The 27986-nt window shown below is 35.7% G+C and overlaps 1 protein-coding gene across 1 annotated transcript; it reads left to right on the top strand.

The window, feature by feature from the left end:
• Positions 1-360: 360 nt before the first annotated feature.
• On the top strand, positions 361-27986 carry LOC115231477 (casein kinase II subunit beta-like). Its single transcript, XM_036500099.1, has 7 exons — positions 361-451; positions 11515-11579; positions 17411-17513; positions 21459-21622; positions 23143-23198; positions 24556-24744; positions 26517-27986. The coding sequence occupies exons 1-7, from the start codon at positions 361-363 to the stop codon at positions 26623-26625; spliced, it is 777 nt and encodes a 258-aa protein (XP_036355992.1). The 3' UTR covers positions 26626-27986.

Below are 27986 nucleotides of genomic sequence, written 5' to 3'. Positions count from 1 at the left end.
TATGTATGTGTGTGCGTGTATGTGTGTGTCTGTGTTTACGTTTTCCCCGTCACTTAGCGGTTCGGCAAAAAAATGACCAATAGAATAAGTACTGGGGTTTCAAAGAATAAGTCCCGGGGTCGAATTGCTCGACTAAAGGCGGTGCTCCAGCATGGCCGCAGTCAAATGACTGAAACAAGTAAAAGAGTAAAAGAGAATAAACACTTCACTACTGTTATTTTGGTTTCATTAGTAACTAGAACAAAAATACAGGAAAATCTTGATGCTTATATATATTTTTTAAATGTTAAATCCAGGTGATAGTATAGTTTCAGTTTGGAAGTTTCTACATCATTTCTGACAACCCAGTTTTCACTCAAAATGTGGAGTGCAATAGAAATGAAACCTGAATCATGTAAACTTCCTAACTACATGGCTACAGCTGTCTCAACGAAATGCAATAACTTCGAGAGTAAACAACTGGACTTGTGGACCAAATGGTCGCAAGATCAGATTTTGGAGTATATAGTCCAACCCATGCCAGTGTGGAAGGCAGACATTAAATGATGAATGAAAAAAAATTAACAGCGTAGGAGATGCTGTGTGGTAAGTAGCTTGCTTACCAACCACATGGTTCCGGGTTCAGTCCCACTGTGTGGCACCTTGGGCAAGTTGTCTTCTACTATAGCCTCAGGCCAACCAAAGCCTTGTGAGTGGATTTGGTAGACGGAAATAAGCCCGTCGTACATATGTATGTGTGTTTGTCACCACAACATTGCTTGACAACTGATGCTGGTGTTTACGTCCCCATAACTTGGCGGTTCGGCAAAAGAAACCGATAGAATAAGTACTAGGTTTAAAAAGAATAAGTTCTGGGGGTCAATTTGCTCGACTAACGGCAGTGCTCCAGCATGGCCACAGTCACGTGACTGAATAGAGTAAAAGAACTCCTGCAAGTGTGATTGTGAAGAAGGGTACATAACTCTCGATTGATTGTGCTAATCTGTCACAGGCAGCATTCCCTTCTACAGCCACGGGCATCAAGACCTACTCACTCCCATGAAGTTGATTACTCATTGATTAGATCTGACTGAAAGCACTCCAACCACGACCATCTCATCTTTATTTCCAGATATAGTATAGTTCATACTACATTATCCAATATGACCTTCCTTTTAAAAGGTAGTAGTGAATGTCTAGAGACAGCTCTGGTTACTATTTCTAGACCATGCCATGCTGTCAAAATCAATTGCCTCCAATAATAAACCAGATCCACCCAAGCAGTAATGGCGAAAATAATTTAAGTTCTTTACAGATTTCCTCAAAAATTTTGTGGTTGGGTGGTTAAGAAATTCACTTTGCAAGCAAGTAGTTCCTGGTTCAGGTCCTACTACATGGCACCAAGGGCAAGTGTCTACTATAGTCACAGGCAATACCAAATGCCTTGTGAAATAATTTGGTAGACTGAAACTGTATGGAAGCCTGCTGAGTGTATATGCACTTTGTGTTTGTCCTCTGCCCACCACTGCTTGACAGCTGTTGTTGTTTTGTTTACACTACTGTAACGTAGCAGTTTGGGAAAAAGAGACCAATAAAATAAGTATTGAAGTACTAGGTTTAAAAAGAATAAGTTCTGTCTGGGGGTCAATTTGCTCGCTAACGGCAGTGCTCCAGCATGCCCAGTCACGTGACTGAATAGAGTAAAAGAACTCCTGCAGAGGATTGTGAAGAAGGGTACATAACTCTCGATTGATTGTGCTAATCTGTCCACAGCAGCATTCCCTTCTACAGCCACGGTCATCAATACCATACTCACTCCCATGAAGTTTGATTACTATATTGATTAGATCTGACTAAGCACTCCAACCACGACCATCTCATCTTAGTTCCTTCCAGCTATAGTATAGTTCATACTACATTATCCAATATGACCTTCCTTTTAAAGGTAGTAGTGAATGTTAGAGACAGCATCTGTTACTATTTCTAGAAGACCACTAAGTTGCAGAGAAGATCCTTCATCAGTTCTAAGTGGCTAGCAGTAGGAACGACATACCATGCTGTCAAAATCAATTGCTCCAATAAATAAACCAGATCCACCAGCAGTAAATGGCGACAATATTAAGTTCTTTACAGATTTCCTCAAAAATTTTGTGGTTTGGTGGTTAAGAAATTCACTTTGCAAGCAAGTAGTTCCTGGTTCAGTCCTACACATGGCACCAAGGGCAAGTGGTCTACTATAGTCACAGGCAATACCAAATGCCTTGTGAATAAATTTGGTAGACTGAAATGTATGGAAGCCTGCTGAGTGTATATGCACTTGTGTGTGTGTCCTCTGCCACCACTGCTTTGACAGCTGTTTGTGTTTTGTTACATACTGTACGTAGCAGTTTTGTGAAAAAGAGACCAATAAAATAAGTATTGGGGCCAATTTATTTGACTAACACTTCATGCAGTGTCCCACCAAGTATGGTCACGGTCTGAATGAGTGAAACAAAAAATAAAAAAAAAAAAGTATTCTTAATACTAAGCTTATAACATGTCCGTGTCCAGAGAAGCTAAGAGTGTTGTAGCGAGCAGACCACGTGCAAGCAGATCCATCATTGACCGCACATCTATGAGTGAGACCCAAACACAACAGATGTAGTGAATTTTATTGCCTGATGTCAAGAGGCAAATGAAATGTTTAGATGGCACCCAGCGTACCAAGAGATAGTGCCCTTTTTGGTGGTTGGCATTAGGAAGGGGCACTCCATCTGGTGAAACAGTTGCCAAGATCAGATTGGAGCCTGGTGAGGGTCGCTGGCTTCCAGACATCAGTCAACCATCCAACACATGCCACATGGAAAATGGACATTAAACGTGATGATATATATACATACACACAGGCTTCTTCAGTTCCATCTACCAAATCCACTCACAAGGCTTTGGTCAGCCCAAGCTACATTAGAAGACACTTGCACAGGTTGCCATGCTGCGGGACTGAACCCGGAACCTTGTTGTTGGGAAGCAAGCTTTTTACCACCAGGGTCACATCCATTTCATTAAGTATTAATGAAAAATTACTTCACAATGCCTGACTCAAAATTCAAATCCTATTTTTTAATATTATTATTGTGACACTGGCTGATTGGAGAAGGACATAAAATATAATTGTATAAAGAAATAAGCATCACATGAAAATGTTAAGTATGAATAACTCACGGCTTCCTGATAATTCTTGTAATAACAGCATTTGGCAAATTTAGATCTTCAGGTCGCTCTGCCATTGTACACTAGGGCATCAATGTTTACCTGCAAACAAACTGCATATTAGCATTCTGTATAGGACTCAAGATAGAGAAATAAGGCTACAGATTCCTAGGAGCTGAAATGACAATATAATAGAGTAGTTTAATAAAAGAACAGCCCACTTGCTAAGCAAGTGCTGGGGGAATTTATGGAGGTAGTTTACTTCTGGTTGACCTGAAAATGGCAATGAAGGCAAGAAGGGACACCAAGAAAAATTTGCAATGCATAGATCTATGCATGTAGTTTGTGAAATGCCTAACTCTTGGAATATCAACAGAATGAATGTCACCTTCTGTAATTACATTAACATCCAGTGCTTCTACAGGTATTAGTATGTATTACTATATTTCATACATTTGACAGAATCCAAGTATAGAAATAAAAACATCATATGATGAATGATGCATAGAAGTAATGTAACTCAGAACAGACAATAAAAGTAATACATCGTATATTGCTAAAGTATCCGCTGAGCAGAGTGGCACAGTGAAAGCATGCTGGGCCCATAACCCAGAGGTTCATAGATCAAAGTACATCTTGCAAAGATACTATTTTTAATATTTATACATTGCAACTGAGTTGTCTACAATATGCCAACCATATACTCTATATATACTACTACAGGTAGGTAAAATTACATTATGCAATAGAAATTTATAAAGGGTCACGGTAAACCAACTGACCGAGTACACCAAAACCTAAATAATGTAGAGGGCATAGATAACAAAACTTAATACTATACTCCTACTAGATAGGAATAATGAAGAAAGCTGACAATAATAGTTTTTATTTTTGGAACAATATTATATTTTTACTGCTGTACTATTAAGCACAAAGAGGTTCATAGTGAGTGAAATAAGCACCTTGTTGAGGAGTACCAATACATTGGCTAGAAAATTTGAACTATTGTGTGACTACATTATTAAATATTCCCAACCATCTGCTAATTTGATACAAGACCCGCAATTTAGTGGGAAGAGATTACTGATAACATCGGGGTATGATATTGAAAAAAGTAAAAATATGTTCCCGCCTTCTTTCATGTTTTTGCCTCCTTCAGAACTATATTTCATTAGTTGAGATGAGTACTTGGTGACAGTGCCAGTGCTACGGAAAAAGCGCCCAGTACATTGTAAAGTGGTTAGCATTAGGAAGGGCAGGCATTGAAACTGAGCACAGTCATCTGGCTGGTTGGTTCCTGTTGGACTGTCCCACTCATGCCATCAAGGAAAAGGACATTAATGATGACTGGCCCAGTACTTAACTGTAACTTTATTTACTGACCCTGAAAGAATTAAAGGCAAAGCTGACCTTGTAAGATCTGAACACAGAATGCAAAGAGCCCAGAACAAATAACCTACAGCATTTTCCTGATGCTTTCTGATTTTGCCAATCTACCACTTTCAAAAGTAATAACAAATCTACTCTATACTTGGCAGTCCTGCATGAAACGATATATGAGAATTAGAGAAATAGCCTCAGTGACGAAAGTAATAAGTGTATGAAGGATTTTGGAAAATAAATTATGTATAAATATTACTAGCCCTAATAAATGAAGCTAGGGATTAACTGATTACTAATTGACAATAGGGACAACTGAGAAATGGCAAAGTATAACACACAAGAATATACATGTTGGGACTTAATTTTAATGTGCAAGTATTACAACCCGTGTGTGCACAGTAAGTGCCTATAATGCATACAATTGAACCACATTGTGATCAACAAAAGCTGAAGACTAGTTTTGGATAATTGGAAATATTTAATAGTTAACCTGTTTTAAAAAAATCTTTCTTTACAGATTTCAATTATGCAATGTAACCATACTGGTAACACCTTTGAGGTTTTTTAGAAGACTATGTCAACTTCAGTATGTTGATGTTTTATTATCAACTTTTGAAGAGGACAAAGTTGAGTCAACCAGATGAAGGAGGCAATACTTATACTACAAGGTATATCTATTCAAATTGTGTTTGCATCACTGAACACTAATACATACAGACAAATATAATTTGACATATGCACAATTTCTTAGACATCAAAATTTCCACATAAGATGCCAGATGATCTGAGACTACAGTAAAAAAAAAACCTACTTGGTCAAGAGACCAAGCATAAGATTTTTCAACCTGGAACTTCATAGATACAAAGCAAACTTTTGTCAAATTGCCATAGATGTCAATGGGGAACAAGTTGAATGTCAACAGAAACAGCCCATAGATGTCAACAGGAACAAGTAGAATAAATTGTAGACATTAGATTCTTTCATGTCCTTATTTCTAACACCATCACTGATGACACTTTACAATTGAATTTGAAAATAATCAGCTATTAGTAGGAATATCACAAAGTGACAAACATGTTGGTTATAAGGTTAGTATTTTGGAATATTGCTTTAAGAAAACAGAGCTATTACTTAAACAGAAGATTTTAAAAATAAGAGTTTTCTTTCCTGGAACCAGAAGTGGTCTTTGACAGGTTGGTATTAAAAGGGTTTTAAGTAATGAATGTAAACAGTGAAGGAACTTGTACACAAGAGACCTGTTCAGTTTAAGACACACGTAGTGTGCCAAAGTTGACATGAATGCTTGCAGTGATGCCACATATGGGATGATGACATCAGCAATGTGTAAAATAACAGGGAATGATTATTATCAAATAATGTACAACTTAAGCAGTTATATTTGTTTAGTGCATATAACACACAAACTATCATATAAAAGTGCAGGTGTGGCTGCATGGTTCAAAAAAATGTTTCACAACCACATGTCTTGGGTTCAGTCCCCACTGCCTGGCGCCTTGGACAAGTTTTTATAGACCTGGACCAACCAAAAACCTCATAAGTGGATTTCTTAGATGGAAACAAAGAGGCTAGCTGTGTATATTACTTGTGCCTGTTGTGTTTGTGTGTGTGTATATATTATGTGTGTGTTTCACACATTTTGTCTTGATATTGATAGTTGTAAATGAGCGATATTATACAAGCTGTCATTCATTTCCAATACTCTGTGATAACAGAAATATTACCTTACTTGGAAACAGGTGAGGGTTGGTGACAGGAAGGGCACCCAACCATAGAAGTCTGTCTCAACAACACCATCAAACCATAAAGCATAGAAAAGTGAACATTAAAGCATGATATTGATGAGGATGATGTCATCTATTGTTGTGACAAACCAGTTTAAACCGAGTTAATCCATCACATCTGTACAGAGATAATGATTTTGAGGTTCATATGCTGGGATACTGATCATATATTACTGAAGACATTGTTGAAAGTTACCATGCTACTTCATAAGCTAAACAGATGGTTGAGGAATCTACCATCAGTTTTGAATCACACAAAGCTGGTAGGAGACTGTATTCAATAAGCTTTCATTTTACTCATAGTACAAGACATAATTATGACAGTGGATCCTTTTGTTGGTTTGTCATTTAATTACCTGGACAGTCTACCCCATTGAATTAACATGCAAATGGTTGAGTATTCCAGGGGGACAGGTGCTCTTAACATAATTCCCATGTAGAATCAGCATAACTATGTGAAAAGGCTGGACGTTTGAGTTACAGATGCTATTTATCTGATGGGCTTAGACAGTTTCCCCTCTCAATGTCATTCAAAGATTGGGTTGACCCAAACCTATAGTAAAAGATATTTGTTCAAGGTGCCATGCAATGGGATTGAACCAAGACCTCATAATGTAGATTAAACTTGTTAACCCACTTATCTATGTTATGTATATCATTATCATCATTTAATACTTTTTACCATGCTGGCATAGATTGGATGGTCTGGGAGAACCAAGATGCTACAGGGATGCAATAAGCTCCAGTATCTGCTTTGGCATGGTTTCAACAGCTGAATGCCAAGCACTTCAGAGGGCCCATGGTGGCTTTTTTCAGTGCTGACATAGTGAAATCACCAAGTACTCATACACCCCCTAAAGTATGACAGAGGAATAGGTGTCTTGCCAAGAGGTGAATACTGTGAATGAGAAGAGAGAGAGATTGTGAGGGGCATACACACATGTAAACACAACACGAGGGATAAAATCATACCTTTAAAACATGAGGAATTCATTAACTGGTTGGATCCAGTCTACTGGATTCTAATTCCAGATATATCAAATGTGGATCAGCTAACTTTGACAGTGCTACGTTTTGCCCTAAGGATCAGTTAAACAAGCTGTGAAGTTTTCTTTTAAAAGGTCAACTTTAACAAATCTGTCCAGGACTGATTGGTGTCTTTTCATAGAGGAGTTAATTTCATCTGTCAATAAGAGGCTAAACACACCATCTACCTTATGATCATTATTTTTTACATTTATAAATCATGCTTAGCTTTAGCTAGATAACACTCTTCTATTGTCTAAGCTACACCTTATATATTCTGCTGATTATCATAATAGTATCCATCGTTACCTTACTATTTTTATGTAAACGACGTTCACTGCATTTTGCCAACAAACTCTAAAATGTTAACCTTCTTGTACAATTAGTCACAATAACACGGTCTGTTTCAAGCTACTCTAAAGCCCCAGCTATGTATGAAATCAAAAGCTAGGACCATAACAGAATACACCGTGTACCACTATAAACTTAAGCACAAACTAAAATACCCAAGTGTTTCGTAAGTAAAATGTAATATTTACGAAGACACTCTCCTCCAAACAGCTGCACCCCCATTCTTTTACTTTTTAATGTTGTGTCATATCAACCATTTTACTTTTTAAATGTTGTGTCATATCAACCACGGCAATAGATTATATATTTCTATTATAATAAACGGGGCAGCTGGATAAAGAGAGGCAGCGCTGAGAAACAGTCACACGAACACAAAACACATTAAGAAGAGGGAGAGAGAAAATATTGGAAGTAGGTGTAGAAGTCGGGGGGTTTTGTTTTTTTGTTGTGTGTGTACGAAGACTATCCAAAGTAAGGTATTAATGAATGTTTTTAACTGGTGTAACAGTTATAGTAGTGACAAATCATTTTTCCGCCTTCATAAATTTCAAATCGTTAGTAAAACAATAAAACACACAAAATGGGTACTAATTTCATTTGAAGACAAGCCTATCAATAAATAGGGCGCCATAGAATCGGTTAACAGTACAAAGTAATGAAAATTCTATGACTCTTATATTACTCATACGAAGCAGCGAGTAGCGTTAGATTATAAACTCTGCGTCTTGCATGCTTTAGTTTATAATAGAGGCACCATAATCTACTATAATCTTCTGAGCTGATACAATGCAATGACTAAATCCGTTTAATCAGTGAATTTTTAATAAATTATGTCCTAGCACATATGAACATTCCATTTAAAAAGTTAAGAAGGAGTCTTCTTTGGTACTAAATTAAGACACATGCAGTTTGATGTGGATATCTTTGCCTGCTAAAGATAGCCCAGCAAATCTCTGTCTTAGAACTCAAGCAATATATTTTCACTCTATACTAACAACACTTTTTTACCAATATTTTTAAATGTGTTAAACACTTAATAATACTTGTATTGTATCTCTGATTTCGTTTGCTATTTTATTACTTCATTTTTTTTTTTCGTATTGAAGTATTTGCTTCTGTGAGACGATTCCTATCTAATCTAATAACGAATTGCAATTATCGACAGTTTCTATCCACTGCACAGCCATTCCAACGAAATTATTGGTGGTGATCAGAAATATCGATAATTTTCTGGTATCGGACTACCTTAACGTCCGTGTCATTAACTATAAAGATAGGTAGGCGATGGTTTTCGCAATAGGCAACAGACGCTGTAAAGAAGATTTAAGGCTTGTGCATTTTAAAATTGGTAAACAGAAGTGAAAAAAAACAAAAAAACCCATCGTTAGTAAGGCAACTAGCATGATCCCACTTGGTCATGTGCTTATGACATGTTATATAACTACCCTTTTCTTACAAACATAAATAATAATCACAACACGTACATACACATATACACACGTGCCAATACATGTGTATATTATATGTGTACATATATATGCCTCTCTTTGGTGTGTGTGTGTTGTGCGCGGAAATCATTTGTAACGAAATCTCCATTCTAACAAACATCACAAAGAACGCCTACAGAAGATTACCACAATATTTATAAACCGAAAAACCGCCGTTCCTATGATTATTTGTATCGTTGTTTTCGGTAACCTTTGACCTCATATATTTTGTATAATTCTAATTCAAATTTATCGACCTAGACCAAGAAGTTTGATATATTTCTTACCGTGTTGGGGGGGCACAGGAGCCCGGATGTTGAATAGAAAGAGAAATCAATAGAGTTCACACGAGAAGATTTCTTTCTTACAAACGGAAGTGATGTTTGGCGGGAAAATGATAATCTCGCCACCAAAATATATGGCATTTTTTTTCTTTTTCAAAACTAATCTTTTTAGAAATATAAAATATTTTTAAAATATCAGGTCTCCTGAGTAGCGAAAAATTCAAAGCTGGGCGCTCGGCTCCAATATTTTTGGCAGGGCGGCCTACGAACGGTCGGTAAGCATGTATCTATTTACCAATCTTAAAATTTTTAATCATGATGAATGTAGTATTTGTCTCTAATTCAGACCTTTTCTGCTAGGACAGCAAAGGCATTCGTTTAAGATGCCGATGCTCTTCAGAGAATTTTGCCAAATCTGTTGAATTCTTACCATTCAGAAATTATCTACGCACTTTACACGTGATTTGTTTTCAAGTCAAGTGATTTTAGATTTAATTTTTTTTTTTATCGCATAATAATGTTTGTAAATGACTTCTTCTGTAGTGCCATATATATCTCACAGACTTCTGTCTACGATTGTCCTTTTTGAGGCTTCTCTTCGTAGAGATGAAATCACTGTTTCGCGAGGATTGCTCGTTGTTGGCGGGCCTGTTCTTGGTTTTTTAACTCGACTTTTGTTAAATATCTTTGTATTTTCTGGGTTTGCCTTTACGATACGATCAAAAAATCATTAAATGTACTGTTAAGTCAATCTAACAAACATTATTATTATTATTCATCATCATTATTATTATTATTATATTTCCATCGTGTGACGATTTATTTCTCAGCCACTGCAGTGCCGGTCGCACTAATTTGTTATATTTCTGGTTACCAATTAGTATTTATCTTTGTAAATGCTTTGCTATAATTATTGCGTATTATCCATTTAAAATTGCGTCTCTGCTTACTGAAACATTATGATTATATTTCCATCGTGACGAATATTATTTCAGCCACTGCAGTGCCGGTCGCACTAATTTGTTATATTTCTGTGTTACCAATTAGTATTTATCTTTGTAAATGCTTGCTATAATTATTGCGTATTTATCCATTTAAAATTGCGTCTCTGCTTACTGAAACAATTCAGTATAAACAACCCTCGAGTAGGGAATTGGGCATTGAAATGTCTTCTCTACTTGTGGATTCATTGTATATGCAGGTTATGTTTTATCAGGGTTTATGAACTTATCTCGTTTAACCAATCTTATTTGAAATGTGAGCTATTGCTAGTTAAGATTAAAATAAGATGGAAGTGATAAGATGACGTTACAACCCAAACATTTCAGAGAATATAGAATCATCACTATTCTGTCCAATATTTCACTTTATATCTTAAATTGCCAGTAGGAAGAATTGATGTCTGTTGCTTGTAACGTTGTGTTTCATAACATTTCTCTTAATTCTAACTGAATTCTGGGAGTAAAACATTAACGTCTGTTGAATTTCAGAATTTTTTTTTTTCTTCATGTGTAATTAATTTCAAGTGATCTGATCAGTGTATTGTGAAAATATTCTTTTTTAATCTGATGATATTTTATTATGACGTATAAAGTGTATTGTTTAATATCTTCCTGCTATTGAATACGATGTGTAGCAGAGGTTTTAGGTTGATCTTTTTTTTGCTGTTAAACATAAGTATCGAATCATGCACACATGGTGATGACAAAATTTGCTTTGAATTGCTTTAACAAAAAACATTTTTAGGACAGTGTTTGTAAAAATAGATTTTGTTACCCTCCATCATATAATCGAGTGTATCATTTTGCTCCTGTTACATAAACTGTTTTATGTACAAACCGATTATTTGTTGAAACTTATATCGATCATTTTGAGAAAACCATCATTGCTCTCATGTGGAAGCAAATATTCGGTAATAATTTAATTACATATTTTAAACGAGTTTCACATGAATTGCTTATCTAAAGTTTTTCTCTTTTTTTCGTTTTTTTCACTTCAGGATCTGATATGAGTAGTTCAGAGAAGTCTCTTGGATTTCCTGTTTTGTGGATTGCGAGGAAATGAGTTCTTTTGCGAAGTAAGTAGAGCTGATCTATTGTCATTCTTTGTTAATTTGTTTAACAATAATATTTTAGAAAATTATGCGCATCTCTGTGGGTGCTCATTAGTAATTCTTTTAAATCACCCATTTTAAAACATGACTTACTGGATAATGTAGTTTTGATTGATTGATTGATTCTATTTTCAGCTTATGAGCTTGTGGCCATGCTGGGGCACCGCCATTTCTTGTTAATTTTTTTTTTTAAACACGAGAAAAAAACCCAGGATTTTCGTGATAATGTTTTTGATTATAGGTCTGCTTGTTCAGGGTTGGCCCTGGTGCCAAACAAGGTAGAAAAAACATTTTTACACATATGCAAGGCGAGAGATTCCTGTGATGAAATAATTTCTAATAAGAGAAGTTTTTCATTTGTATCGTACTTTGGCACTTATGCCTGTGCTAGTAGGGTGCCAAGAACACCATCCGAGCGTGATCGTTGCCAGAGCAACCAACTGGCACGTAAAAGGGCACCATTCGAGCGAGGTCATTGCCAGTACCGCCTGACTGGCCCCTGTGCAGGTGGCACGTGAAAAGCACCCACTACACTCTCGGAGTGGTTGGCGTTAGAAACTCTGCCAGATCAAGACTGGAGTCTGGTGCAGCCATCTGGTTGCCAGCCCTCAGTCAAAACCGTCCAACCCATGCTAGCATGGAAAACGGACGTTAAATGATGATGATGACCCAGGCATAACTTTGAGCAATGAAATCTTTTGGTGGTAAGGAGTTTGATATAATAATAGCAGATATAATAGTTGATTGATTTCTCCGGTCATGCTTTACACCCTCATAGAGAAAGCGAGGAGAGCAAAAAAGATAGAGAGAGGTAAGTTATAAGGTGCAGGATATGTGCGCATAAGAGGTTTGGTGGCAGGCAATGAGTAAAAGAACGGTCATCTATATGTATGTGTGTGTGTGTATATATATATAATATATATATATATATATATATACACAATAGTGAGAGAGATTGAATCAGACTGGAGGAGAGGAAGTGAATGGCAGTAGTTGGAGAAGTTATTCAAACGAGAAATTTGGAATTTAAGATATTTTTCTTTTGAAACTAAATATTTATTTTATTATAAGTACCAAGAAATTTGATGAAAGTTAATTTGTAATTATTGTATTGTGTATGACATAATTCTTGTTATTACTCTTGGTGGCGAAAGTACACTCTCAAAGCTACCTGACGTATGATGAGTTATACTCTGGTTTCATGTATAATATACATTCACTTATCAATATTAAGATGGTGAGTTGGCAGAAACATTAGTACGCTGGGTGAAATGCTTAATGGTATTTCATCTTTCTTTTATTCTGAGTTCAAATTTCACAGCAAACAACTTTGCCTTTCATCCTTTTTGGAGTTGATAAATTAAGTACCAGTTGTGTACTGGGGTCAATCTAATCAACTGGCCCCCTCCCCAAAAATTTCTGGCTTTGTGCTAGAGTAGAAAAGAATATTAAATGATGTGTGGGGAAAAGGGAGTTTAGTCAAATTTATTTATAATTGCTCTATAAAATACAATAGAAAAAAAAATAGCTATAGAACTAACTGAAAAATAATTAAGATACTCTTATACTTGTTTCTGTCATTTGACTGCGGCCATGCTGGAGCACCACCTTTAGACGAGCAAATCGACCCCGGGACTTATTCTTTGTAAGCCCAGTACTTATTCTATCGGTCTCTTTTGCCGAACCGCTAAGTGACGGGGACGTAAACACGCCAGCATCGGTTGTCAAGCAATGCTAGGGGGACAAACACGTACGTACACACACACACACACATATATATATATATATATACATACATATATACGACGGGCTTCTTTCAGTTTCCGTCTACCAAATCCACTCACAAGGCATTGGTTGGCCCGGGGCTATAGCAGAAGACACTTGCCCAAGATGCCATGCAGTGGGACTGAACCCGGAACCATGTGGTTGGTAAACAAGCTACTTACCACACAGCCCTCCTGCGCCAAAAAAGGATGTTGCCTTTTTAATATCATTTGGGCATCTTCTATAGTCTCAGACTGTACAAAGCCTTGTGAGTGAACTCGGTTGAAGGAAACTGTGTTTTATGCATTTACTATCACCTGACAACTGTTGTTGGTTTGTTTACATCCCTGTAACTTAGCAGTTTAGCAAAAAGTTAGAATAAGTACTGGGGTTGATTCCTTTGACTAAAATTCTTCGAGGCAGTGCCCCCAGCATGGCTGCAGTCCAATGACTGAAACAAGTAAAATAAAAGATAAAAATAACATGTTTACTTAAAACTCTTGTGAATTCTGAATGATAAATAACAATGTGAGAAAAAGCAGTACTGAAACCAATAGAAATTAAAAGAATCTATACCAAATTAACAAACAACCTGGATTGGGATTGGCTTCCAAATATGAATACGTAAATAGCAACAGCAATTAATGAGGTCATTAAAATAGTCATGTTAGTACAGGTCTCTGTTTAATAATAGAACTCTGGGTCGCTCTTGGTGTAATTTAAGAACTGGCTGTCAGTTTCACTCAACACCTTTTATGTACATAGCTTTTTCTTATTTCAGTCATTGGACTGTGGCCACGCTGGGGCACAGCATCAAAAGGTTTTAGTTGAACACATCAAACCCACTTTTTGTATATTTTTTTTTATTGGTCTAGTACTTATTAGTTAGGTTAAGTTAATTTTTTGGCTCAAAAAAGCAAAAAGCAAGACCGTGTAGGGGGACATGGAGTTATGTACAGGGGTGTTTCAGGCCGAGCCACTTTATGAAGGCATGAACCAACACTGGTTGTGAAGCAGCAGTGGCAGGGAGGCACACACATACACATATATAACATGGTTTCCATCTACCGTATTCACTCACTCACTGGTCTTTGTAGGAGCCACTTGCCCAAGGTGCTACACAATGGAACTAAACCCAAACCACATGGTCACAAAGCAAACTTGGTCACGTGTCCAAGTTTGTGCCCTGTATACAGAAAAGTTCCATTAATCTGGTATCCATAGTCCAGCAAATCCATTGTTCAGCATTTTCATTGTGCTTCACTGTTCTTTATTAAACGCCGTCACTTGCAGCCAGCACTACTCTTGACATTGTTTGCATTCAAGTTAAAAGAAGAAAAAAAATTATCAATATGTCAGTGCTTTATAAATCTTTTCTTTATATATGTCTATCCTTTAGTGAAAATGTCTTCAAATATGAGTATATTTGCTTTCCTTTCATGCCGTTGGGAATGTGTGAAAAGAAAGTATGCAAGCAGGCATGGTTTTAGGTTCAATCCCACTGCGTGGTACCTCGAGTGAGTATCTTCATCGATAACCCAAGTCAACCAAAGCCTTGTGAATTAATTTGATAGGCAGAAACTTTGTGTGTCTGTGTTTGCTTGTTTCCCACATACACAGCACTTAACAGCTGGTGTTGATTTGTTTATATCCCCATAGCTTAGCAGTTCAGCAATGTAGACTGATAGAATAAGTACCAGGCTTTAAAAAAATATGTGCTGGGGATGATTTTTTTAATTGAACTGTTCAAAGAAGTACTCTCCAGCATGAACACAATCCAGTGGCTGAAATGAGAAAGACACTCACAGTCTGGAAATATGATGATCGAAAGAGTGGAATCCTCAACACTATTGTGCATAAATCTAACAGGTTTTTCAATAATATATACCTTTAGCAGTTAAATCAGCCATATCTGGTCCAAATATTCTACCTGTTATAAGTTTAAACTGACCAGAACCAACCTCTCACACCACCCCTACAAGCATCATGGTTCAACAGCATAGGTTGGGTGGTTTGACAAGAGCTTGCCAGGCAGAAGACTGCACCAGACTTCAGTGTCTGTTTTGGCATGGTTTTTATGGCTGGATACCCTTCCTTCCTTCCTAACACCAGACAGCCCGCCCGCCACAGAGTGGACTGAGTGCTTTTTACATGGCACCAGCACAGGCGGGGTCATTTTTGGCATATACAATCATATAGAAATCTTGAAGCTACAAGATTTTGCCTGATTAATTCAAAACAATGTGAATAAATAAGCTATAAATTGAAGAAAGAAATCTGAATGCTAAAGGGTTAAGAAACAAAAAAACAACAATTATGCAATTTACAGCTGATTTATAGACAAACTTTAAAAAGAAAATTCAAATCTTGCTCTGTTAGATGCCATGTTATGTAAATAGTTTGCTGTATAACAATCCAAGGTCCAATATAAATTGGAAACACTAAGCAATTACTCAAGGATCTGGGAATCTTTTCCATGAAAAGCATATATTGCTATGTGGTTTTGGGTTTAGTTCTACTGTTCAACACCTTGGGCAAGTAGCTTCTACAAAGTCTTGGGCTGACCAATGCTTTGTTCTTGAATTTGGTTGATGGAAACTGTGGAAGCAGGTGAGAACTGGCAACAGGAAGGGTATCTGATCATAGAAAATTTGCTTCAACAAATTCAGTCTGACTCGTTGAAAACTGGCTGTTAAGTGATGTTATTCTGCTCCTGGTCTGTTCTGATGGATTAGATCTATGATCAAAAGGCATTCTAACCATGATCAATCTGCATTGAATCTCCATTTTTAAAAATTAGGACCATAGGGAACTTTTGGCAGCTTGGAATGAGGATCAAGCCTACCAGTTTCATTGTTAACAAGTCATCATCATCTCACATTTTTCTCCCCAAACTGTTAATGGCTCCTTCAATAAATGTAACAAAACGTAGGCATGAGCATAGCTGTGAGGTAAGAAGTTTCAGATTCAGTCTCTGTGTGGCACCTTTTACATGTGTCTTCTATAACCCCGGCTAACCAAAGCCTTGTCAGTAGATGAGAACTGGAAAAGCCCATTTTATATCATCCAAACGTGGTAGATACTAGTGGCATGTAAAAAGCACCCACTACACTCTTAATGGTTGGCGTTAGGAAGTTTATCCAGCTGTAGAAAACACTACCAAATCATACTGGAGCCTGGTGCAGCTTCCGGGTTTCCCAGACCTCCAGTCAAACCTATGCTAGCATTGGAAACGGACGTTAAACGATGATATATATATATATATACACACACACACATTCACAGTGTGTTTACTGTCTTCTTGCCTAGATTTCATATGATAGCTGTAACGAGTATTGCTATTATGCATGCAGTGTCCTTTGTTTCCAATTTTTCATGAAAACATGTCTGGTCTTGGAGAAATAATATCTTCGAGACAGGTGAGTGTTGGCGGCAGGAAGGGCATCTGGCCATAGAAAAATCTGCCTTCACAAATTTAGTGCAAGCATGGAAAAGTGGACATTAAAACAATGATAATTAAAAAAAACAAACACATGACTGACACAATTCATAGGATACCAATGTTGTGTAGGTTATTGTTAATATATAGAAACAAGACTGTATATTTTACTGTGAAGTTAGGTGTTAGGACTTTTTATGTAATTGATATATTTGTGAGAAATAGCAGTCAAATCTCTTTCAATTTGTATCTACCATCTTAAAAACGGATACATTGGTTTGTGTGATTTTAAATACACAGCTTGAAAAGAATATGGCTGTAGCTTGAATGAATTCGACCACTTATTTCCCTTCTTACTTAGGGTTGACCTGGGGTTAAATACCAATATCAATAATCTTATTGTAGTAGCAGTACTTTGGTGTTCTCTGTTCTACTAATTCTATTAATAACTATTTGCTAGCATACATTCAGTTATCGCTGAAAGAGTCAGTGTACATTTCTACAATTAGTGCTATTACTATGATACATACCTTTGCTATTTACTTTCTTAGCATGTAATTTGTGTAATTAATCTTTTATTTATTTATTGCAGGTTGATGAAGATTATATTCAAGACAAATTCAACTTAACAGGTCTCAATGAACAAGTCCCTCATTATAGGCAGGCTCTGGATATGATATTAGACCTTGAGCCAGGTACTCAATCTATTGGCTTTTGTTTTGATTCTTAAATTTTTTTTTTTTGTGAGACACATCCTTTATACTCTTAGAATGGTTGGTGTCAGAAGGGCATCCAACCAGACTGGAACTTAGTGCAGCTCTCCGGCTTACTAGTTTAAGTCGAACTGTCCAGTCCATGCCAGCATGGAAGCAGACACTAAATGATGATGATGATATGACAAAATGATCAAGATATTCAACTAGGTGCACTTGGGGATATGAATGACTTTATGGTTAAGAAGTTCCCAGTTCAATCCCCCTGCACAGTACATTGGACAAGTGGCTTCTTTCATAGCCTTGAGTCGTTCCAAGCCTTGTCAGTGAAATTCAATAGAACTAATTCATCTCCGTTTCACCCCTTTATTACCTTTTCATCTACTATGTTGTAAACATTCAGTTAAGGTCTCCAATCTGAAGATAACACGTGGGTGCTTTCTTTGCCAGTTTTGGAAACCCTGCAAAAATTTCATGGGTGCTACCTTGCTCTGCTTTAACAAAATCTTTTAAAATGTTACTTATTTTTGTTGTGTTTTGTATCAAAACCCTTTTACTTTGTTGTGACACAGCTTAAGCCTACAGCTGAGGATAGGTATCAGATCAATCTGATCAAAGTTTGATCTGAACTCTTTAACTGCAGACTCTGAATGTGGTGACTAGTATATACAAGCGCTTATTGCATTAAGACCATTCAATATCATGGAATACTTTTGACCATGAGACATTGCAAAAAAAAACAGAAATATAGAAATATTATAACTGGAGATAAAAATTCATCTGGTTATTCAGTTTGAACTTTAAGCAAGTATAATGAGGTTTCTCTAAATCAGAGAAATTAGTTGCTAATTAGATTTAAAATATCAAAAGCATCAGCTGCAGGAGAGATGCAATTTTCAATATCGTGTTAACCTCCACTTTTCTATACTTGCATGGGGCAGATGTAACTTGTTTGAGGTAGATTTTCTGTGGCCAAATGCTCTTCCTATTACCAGCACTCTTCTGTTTTTGAGGAAAGTAACATTTTCCCCATCTTACTTCAACATTGAACAACTCAATGGCTTGGCATGTTTACTTGGATATATTGTAAACAAATGATGCTATATGAATGATGACTTTTTTTTCAATTAGTGTATACCTGTTAAGACAGGGGAAGACACACTCACAAGTACACATGTATATGGAATGGGTTTCTCACTGTTTCCATCTACCAACTTCACTCACAATGCTTGATCAACCCATGTCTGTAGAAAACACTGACAGTACCCACACAATGGGAATGAACAGTAAAATGTAGTTTACTTCTTAACCATATAGCCATGCCAGCATTTATTCCTGTTGTATAAAAATATATCATTACAGTTGACTGGTTATTAGTAAAACCAGTAGCTTTTGGTGAGATCAAAACAGTTCCTTACTAGTATTAATCTAATAAATTTGATGTCTCTGTAAATGTCAATCATTAAATATTTTATGTTTAGGAGATAAGTTTACAGTGGTTTGCACATTGTATTCCTTTGTTGTGATGGCTTTCTTGTGACATCAGTCAGCATTTCTCTCACAGATAAACTGTTGTAATATTTGCACTTTGAGCTTGCATAAGAAATTAGCAGAGATTGTTGCATTCCTAATTCACTTCAGCACAGCAGATCTTGGATGTGATAATGCACAAAGCTTTTACATTAGTTTCAAATGCAGTCCATTTTCATGAGAAATATGTCGCTTTGCATTCGGGAAAGAACATGAAAATATAGTTGAGATGTTTTAAATATATTTCCATGTGTTTGTGAAGTTATAGTATAGAAGGGAGGTAACTTCGTTTTAGTGTCGCAGTATACATATATGGATGGACAAACGTGCTTTGTCCATAGTTTAGAATTTATTTGCACCTCCATACAGTCATCTTAATGTTAAAAAGGACCAAGAGTCCTGTTCATAACATCAGAACTCGCTTCTAATCAGGGCACATGAGCTTCCTTGTTTAGAAAAAAAAAAGACATTCAGGAAAAAGTAAGAGAGAGAATAGAGTAGTTGCTACCTTCACAAATTTAGGCAGTGTATACTCCTTCACTAACACGAATGTACTAACCAAAAGAAATAGGTAAGTTTTCTATGACTGTCATGTTCTTAATTGCAAAGCAAATGAAAATGTGATAGTTTTCAGAACTAATTTTTACTGAAATTGTATTGTGATTGTATATGTTCTAATTTAAGTGTGACTGCTGGCTGTTAATAGCTTGTGTAAACTCTATTATCACATTGTATCTGTCCAAGCTTCTTCACTGTGAAGATCTGTTTTCTTGTGTTAGACGATGATGGGGATGACTGCGTTAATAAAGACCAGCTGGAGCAGGCTGCTGACATGCTTTATGGACTGATTCATGCTAGATATATCCTAAACAAATGCTGGTCTCAGTACTATGGTAAGAATTTGTCTGCTTCCTGCCATGACCCTGTCTGATGGAATGTTCATTTTGTTTTCAAAAGAAATTTGTTGTTCTTGTCTCACACCTTGCATAATATGACATTCTCAATTTGAACTGCCTTCAAGTGTGTTTGTTTTTCTGTCTGACTTTATAATTGTTTCATGGAAGGAGAGGGGGAAAATCTGAAGATAATATTTAGGACAGCTAAATTTTACTGCTGTCTTTAGACTGAAATAGAATATGTTTTAGTGTCTCATATTTATATAATTTATTGCATTGCATCTGAGATGAAGGGTTTGCCTCTAGCTTATGATTAGTTAGAACCATTAATCAAGATGTATGAAATTGATGCAGGTGATAGGTGCTTCAACAGTTGGCAGTTAGGATATTGCAGAATTATGTAGCAGATAAATACATATTTTAAGGAAGTGGCATTTTCTATGACACATGTATTTTCTTTAGCAAAAGGATTCTAATAGTCTGAGAAAATTGAAGATGTTTGATTAACTGACCAATTGCAAGATCTTAAAGCCATTTGAGTTTTAAATACTTGCTTCCCAACCACATGGTTATGAATTCAGTCCCATTGCATGGCACTTTAGGCAAGTGTTCTGAGCCAACCGAAGCCTTATCAGTGGATTTGGTTGATGGAAACTGAAGGAAACCCATTGTATATATATGTATATGTGTTGTTGTATGTAGGCACTGAAGATGCAACAACTGAAGGTTTTTTTCAATCTTGATAACAGACCAACTTTAGTTAGGAAATTTACGTACTGTGGAAGAAAGCAAACGAAAACCAAAAGTACAGGACCACAGTGAATGATTGATTCGAAATGTGATTACATGTGTCCTTGTCTTGACATTGTGTGGTGGTTGTAAATGAATGTCACCATCATGTAAGCAGTGTCATTCTGTGAAAACATGTCTTGCTTGGAAATGGGTGAGAATTAGTGGCAAACAGACCGTCCTGCTATAGAACACCTGCCTCAAACTCCATGCACGCATGGAAAAGAGAGGGAGGGTGTTAAAATGATTATGATGATGTAGATTTAGTAACTAGATATAAGAAGTATGGATAATACATGAACTAACTAATAACTAATCAACTGATTAGAAAAATCATGACAATTACTTAGTCCTGAGAATCTTGAATGTCATATACTGCAATTCAATATATTTTATTGCCATTAGAGGCATGGCTTTTTTTATCTAGAGAATTTAGATATGATTAAAGGAGTTGTGTGTTTTTCCTCTCCTCCGCAATTTCTGGTTATAATTTTTGTAGTGGTGTTTATTTTTTTATTTATTTTTAAATATGAATTTTGCAAGTTTGCATCCGTTTCCAAAATTCCTTTTTCTTTTTTTGCTGTTTTATTTTTTATTACACATACGCAGACACACACACACACACCGTGCGCAGTAATTGTTTCTGCAGGGTTTGTTGATCGGAATTGGTTGGGCGAGAGTTGATGGCTGTAAATGATTTATCTTTATACAGATGATGAACTTGAAGATAATCCAAACCAAAGTGATTTGATTGAGCAAGCTGCTGAGATGCTGTATGGTTTGATCCATGCACGTTACATAATGACAAATAGGGGCATAGCTCAAATGGTAAGCTTAGCCGTTAACCAGCTTTTTTATTTTCATTGCTGTTCTATTTAAAATACATTTTCAGATTTAGCTTAAGGCTTCCAACTAGTGTGTAGTCGTATTCACACACATTTAATTCCCTTTGAGATCGTTTAAAGAGGGTTGGGAATGGAATGTTAATATTAACAGTTTCTTTAACTCATTAGCATTTAAACCAGCTATGTCTGGCTTAAATATTCTACCTGTTTTATGTTCAAACCAAACAGATCCAGCCTCTCACATCTACCTTCGATGTTGTTCTGAAACTAAATAATCATATCGAAATCTGAGCTATGAGATAATGCATGATTAATTCCAAACATGTCAATGGATAAGTGTTGCATTTGACAGAGTAATCTGAATGCTAATGGGTTAAAATGATCATCTCCTGTTGTTTGAATATGAATTTTTATCAGAATTAACTATGGGTCTAAATTTTGAAGATATTCTGTCTCAATCAACCTAATTATCTTTTCATCAGTTAGTAAAACTTCATCTAGCTTTGGGAGTGAATATCTAAGAATACAGCTGCATCCATTTTAGTATGGTTAGGTAGTTGTAATGGGTTTGTTAGCTTGGTTTGGCTACATGATTGCTGTATTTTATTTCTGCTTACTAAACCATCATTTTAAGTTCTGTGGTTTATTCCTGTTTTCTACACCCAATAAATCCCAACTATGGTACTAACTGTCTCCACTCTTACATCTTAATTAAATCTTTAGTTCATTTAGGGCATGCAAAAAATTAGCAAATACTTCTTACTGCTTACTGCTTCAATTTTTGTGAATATTTGAAAAAAACTTTTTTTATCAAATGTTAATAAATGCTGTTGGAAATATCTTAAGTAAAAATTGACAACAGAATTGTAAAAATGCATTTATAGAATGGACCTGTTTGTACTACCAGTTTCAACAGAGAGGTCTCCTATATGATTGTTTGATTTGCTGCATATAGCAGCCAAATTTCTCTAAAATTACACTTTACTGTCTTAGAAAAGAAAAGAACACATTGGATAATGAAGTCCTACATATCTTTAAGCCATTGGTATGATCATGGTTGAATGCCTCTGACTATAGGTCTACTTAATCAAAACACTGACCAACTGGATAAAAAGTTCACATCGCCTTCCATATTCATTTTCTACAAGGCATGCTAGGCAGGTTGTTTTCTACCATAGCTGTGAGTCACTCTAGACCTTAAGTGAGTTGAAGTAGTCAAATGACTGAAACTAGTAAAAGTATATTACTTTCTTATGGTAAACATTATCCAAAATGTACTTTAGACATATTGCTATTACTGTTGATTTAGCCCTTGGGGAAATCTCTTCTTAATTTTACATGCTAGCAAGATCCTGGGCCACTCTTGCTGCATCAGCCCATAGAAATGTGTAGGTATGTGAAGAATGATTAATAATTTCTCATGCTAAAGTCTCTGGAAAATTTGGTTTCAAGCATGAAACGAAGTGCATTTTAATCCAGGGTGAATCAAAAGCAATAGTTCAATTTATTTCTATTATCATCAATAACATTCCTTCAAAATGAATCTTGCAGAATTTAGTCCCATCCTTATACAATCTTGCTGCTGCTGTTGATTTAAACATGCACCTGTTAACTACTGGGGTTGATTTGACTATTCTTTCCCCTCAATTTGTAGCTATGCAACTATAATTAATGATATAAACATTTATTCTAAATATAGGATAATGGTTTCTACACTTGCAAATAGATTTATGCATTCCTTAAACTCAATTTTTAAAATTTATATTCTTTGTTTTATGTTTGGAACATAATTATTATATGATATGTAGCTTTAGAAAACTTGCTTTACTGCAGAAACAAATGCATTGAAATTCTAATTCAGCATCTAAACTAGTATAGAATAATTATAAACCTCTATCTTTATAAGAATATAGACAGCTATAGAATTAAACTTTAAAAAATTACCTAGAAGCTAATACCAGTCCATCGTCAGTTTATCAACATCACTTAGCACTTGGAAGTGGGAGCTTCGAAAATGGTCATTGACATTTCCCTCTCTGACTAAGCTTCTGAGAAAAAAAAAAAAAAAAAAAACCCCCGTTGATTAGAAAAACTAATTTGCAAGGATTCATATTGTGCATATCCTAATACATTTGTATTCAGTATATTTTCTAATTAATCTGATCGATTTTCAAAAACATGAAATGGTAACTTGAAATGTTCATGCCTTTCCTCAGCTCATGAGTAATGTAAATAAAATAGCTACTTTTCAAATGGATTATAGGTTTAGCCCAGCAGGAGCTCTGTTTCATGTGTACACACTCAAGTTAAAATGAAGGTGATAGTTATATAAAAATGACTGCTCAAACAATTCGCTGTCCCTTTTATGTATTAATGAAAGAAGGTAGTTTCAGACAAATTGGAAGTGAATCTATTAAAAATTTCTTAACATTGAATTTGGATGGTCAGATTAACTATGACTATGTTAGTTATTTTTTAACTGAGTGTTTACTGCTTAGCTGTCATGTCATGTTGCTGAGGGACTGGCTAAGAGATATAATTCATTGTCTAGTGGCCACTGGCAGGCTGACTTGCTTAATGAAGCAGCTAAGTGAAACTGGATCGTTTTATGTGTTAACCTGTATGCATAGTGAAAACCTTGTACTGAGGGCACATGGAGTTTATTTGAAGGGTTTAGTGGTTGTATTAAATGTAGGAATGTCTTTGACTGGTTTATTCATAAAATTGTCAGTTTAAATTTTACTTTGTCAAACATGTTGCTGAAAACCAGTGTGTGACTTTACAGAGTTGTCTTTAAAAATATCAGTATTGTAATGCTGATAGTGAGCCTTAAAAGAAAAAAGGGTTAATATTTTCTAATTCTTGTGGGTTTTATTTTTTCCTTCTAAGCAGATATATTTTGTTGTTATTGTTTTGTTCTGATAACTGCAACTATTCAAGTTATTCCCCTTGTATATTTAACAGGTCTCATGATGTACCTGGTGAAGCCATGGTAAAGCTGTACTGTCCAAAATGCCAAGATGTTTACACACCTAAGTCTTCTCGTCATCACCACACGGATGGAGCATATTTCGGCACTGGTTTCCCACACATGTTGTTCATGGTCCATCCTGAATACAGACCTAAGCGTCCTGCAAACCAATTTATTCCAAGGTAGAGTGCTGATTGCTTTTCACCAGCAATAATCTGAGAGTAGGAATTTGTGTGTGTGGTGTGTATAATATATATATATATACATACATACACACACACACTCTCTCTCTTTCATTTGTTTCAGTTATTTGACTGCGGCCATGCAGGAGCCACTGCCTCCTAGTTGAATAAATTGACCGTAGGACATACTCTTTATGAGCCTAATACTTATTCTATCGGTCCCTTCTGTCAAACTGTTAAGTTACAAACACGTAAACACACCAACATCGGTTGTCAAGCTATTGTGGAGAACAAACACATGCATGTGTGTGTGTGTGTATATATATGTATATACACACACACATATACGACAGGCTTCTTTCAGTTTCCATCTAACAACAACCCAAGATTAGAGTAAATGACACTTGTCCATGGTGCCAAGCAGTGGGACTGACCCAGAACCATGTTGTTGGGAAGCAAGCTCCTTACCACACCTGTGCCTATACATACATAAAAAATATAAATTCAATGTAATTGCAATCCTTACTGTCATCAGAAGTATATGAATAGTTTTTGTGTAAGAAACAACCAGTTACTTGAGCTTAAGACATGTTACTAGTTCACAGGGACTTCAACATGTTGTGGCCATATTTCTAATGGAATACACAGCTTGTGTGTTTGTTTATTTCAAAAACAATTGAGAATTTAGGATTTGCTGAAACAATTGGTTCATTGCAAAGCTAGTGTTAGGAAAATGATTTAACAAAAGGTTCTAGCATATTAAGATGGAAAGTTTATTTCGAAATCTAAACATTTTAGATGTTGTGTATCAAAGACCCAGAAGTGGTATGGAAGGGAGTTAAACCTTTTCATTACTATATTTCTATGTGCTTAAATTAAATATGGACTGCTTTCATAAAACAAATTTTTTCATTTATCAAAATATATAAAAGTGATATTTGGAACACAACTAAGTTTTTGCATATATCTATTATGGAATTTTTGTCTCAGACTACTCTAATTACAGATAGTACTGGAAAATAGTAAAACATTAGTTATTGAAATTTTTTTTTTTTTTTTTTTCAAATATCATGACATGATATTATTTCTCTGACTACATTATTTTGTTATTAAATGCCTTTATTTATTGCAAAAATGCTCTTAATTCTCTTCATTTTGTAATTCATTCTTGCTGTTATATATGACTTGGAGTGAAATAAACAAGGAAGTAGTGCAAATAGCTTTAAAGCACAGTTCTTCTGGCCAATATCTCCTTAGAAGTTTCAAATCTCCAGGTTAATTCAAGTTAGAAATTCTACCACTTCAACTTTAATCACAGCAATGATTTGGTTCAGTTTCTTGAAAAAAGAAATAAATCTTCAGTTTTGCTTACATTATCCAGCTTCTTTAACACTAGAAATTCAAGGAAGTGGTAGAATTTCTCGCTCTTTCCTCCTGCCTCTAGCTGCTCACCTGCGACGGTCCAATGTCCTGTCCAGGTGGGGAACCTATACACCAATGAAACCAGGAAAGCGGCCCTTATGAGCCAGTTATGGCTCAAGAAGGAACAAACAACTATGGAAATAGAATGAAGGTGTTCTTGAGAAGTAACTGATGGTATATGTTTTTTAAAATACTTTGAATTCTTTGTATGAGAGTTTAAAGAATGTTACAAGACTGTTCTTGAAGTAATTTATGTTTTGCGTTTTGGGGGTTTTTTTAAACCGTTGAATCTGCTGATAGCAGTCTGTATTCATCTGATTATCTTATCTCGTATTCATATATATTTTCAGATTATATGGTTTCAAGATTCACCCATTAGCATATCAACTCCAGTATCAGGCTGCTGCCAATTTCAAAATGCCCATTAGGGGAATGGGACACAGTAATAGCAAAAGGTAGGCTACTGTGTCAACCACAAGTGCCGACTCTGAGCAGACCAGCTGTCAGTTCCTGTAAAAAAAAAAAAAAAGAAAATCTTTGTAACTGACAAAAAACTCTTCCTGTCTTTTTTTTTCTCCCCTTTTTTTTATATATAGCAATCAGTTCTGAAATGTCATCTAGCTGCAACCATTTGTAGTTAACCTGCTGTTACTATGGAAATTCCAGCTGGGTTTTTTTGTAATCTGCACGTGGAAGTGTTTCAAAAGATGGACAAACAACTACTTTGGAAGTGGAAAGAAAAGCAAATACCATTCTGATACCTATAGTAATTATTCTGGAGACTGTTTTCTCATGTTTCTCTGGGTTTTCTGACTGAAATCATAAACTGTATTAAATTGTTTTGATATTTGTTGCATCTCTCCTTAATGCTTAAGACAATTATTAGCATTGAAAATGAAGAAATCAGACAGAGAATGGAAATGACGAATATTACATTGCTGTGTGTCTGTGATATACACATATTTTAATAGCTACAATCAGCATTATTATCCACCATCACTGAGTCATTGGTGATCTGTACAGTTTGTACAAAACAACTGCTGGGTCCATCAAGAGCTGAGCAAATCTTAACCCTTCCATAGTGTTTGTTAGTCACCTAATCTTGACTCTGCATACTGTGAATATATGCAACATTACTTTATACAATTTCTCCCTAAGTAATAGAAAACTTATTTTTAATTTAAATTTTATTTCACTGACTGACTTCATCTGGTTTCTGTTTTAGATAAAGGGGTGGGGTTTTTTTTTTTTTTGTCTTTTTCTCTCTTTTCACTGGCCCTTTCATCATTGCTACCTCCATCCCCCTCATCATCAAATGTAAACATTACCCAAATGACTTAATACATACAATATAAAGCAAACTAAATTTTTCTTTCTTTCTAACTTATTTTTCCCATCAGAACTAATAACAATGGATGTTAGACTGCAAGGAGATCTAACTCAATTACAGTTTTATATAAATGAATATATATAGATATAAAATTCACGTCTTCTCTTTCCTCCAAATTAATTTCACTCACGTTTTCCTTGCTAGAAAGCTTGCGGTGACTGTATATTTATGCATCAATAAAATCAACTCTTCTATCTTTTAACACATCTGACTTGCTTTAGCTGGTTTTTCATTACTAATCAATCTAGATGCTGGCAACCAGCTCACAGTTACCTCAAACCACAGTAATCTTACAGGTATAATTTTTGTCTTTGTCTGGGGATGGGTTTTTTTTTCCCCTTTAAGAAAATTTGGTATGTGGGTGTTGGCAAGTATTACAAAAACCAAATTATTGTGTACATAATTTGAATAAAATGACAAATCCTAAAAA

This window comes from Octopus sinensis, unplaced genomic scaffold (assembly GCF_006345805.1).
Source record: "Octopus sinensis unplaced genomic scaffold, ASM634580v1 Contig18641_ERROPOS421061, whole genome shotgun sequence".
Classification (NCBI taxonomy): Eukaryota; Metazoa; Mollusca; class Cephalopoda; order Octopoda; family Octopodidae; genus Octopus; species Octopus sinensis.
This window is presented reverse-complemented; position numbering and strand designations above follow the sequence as displayed.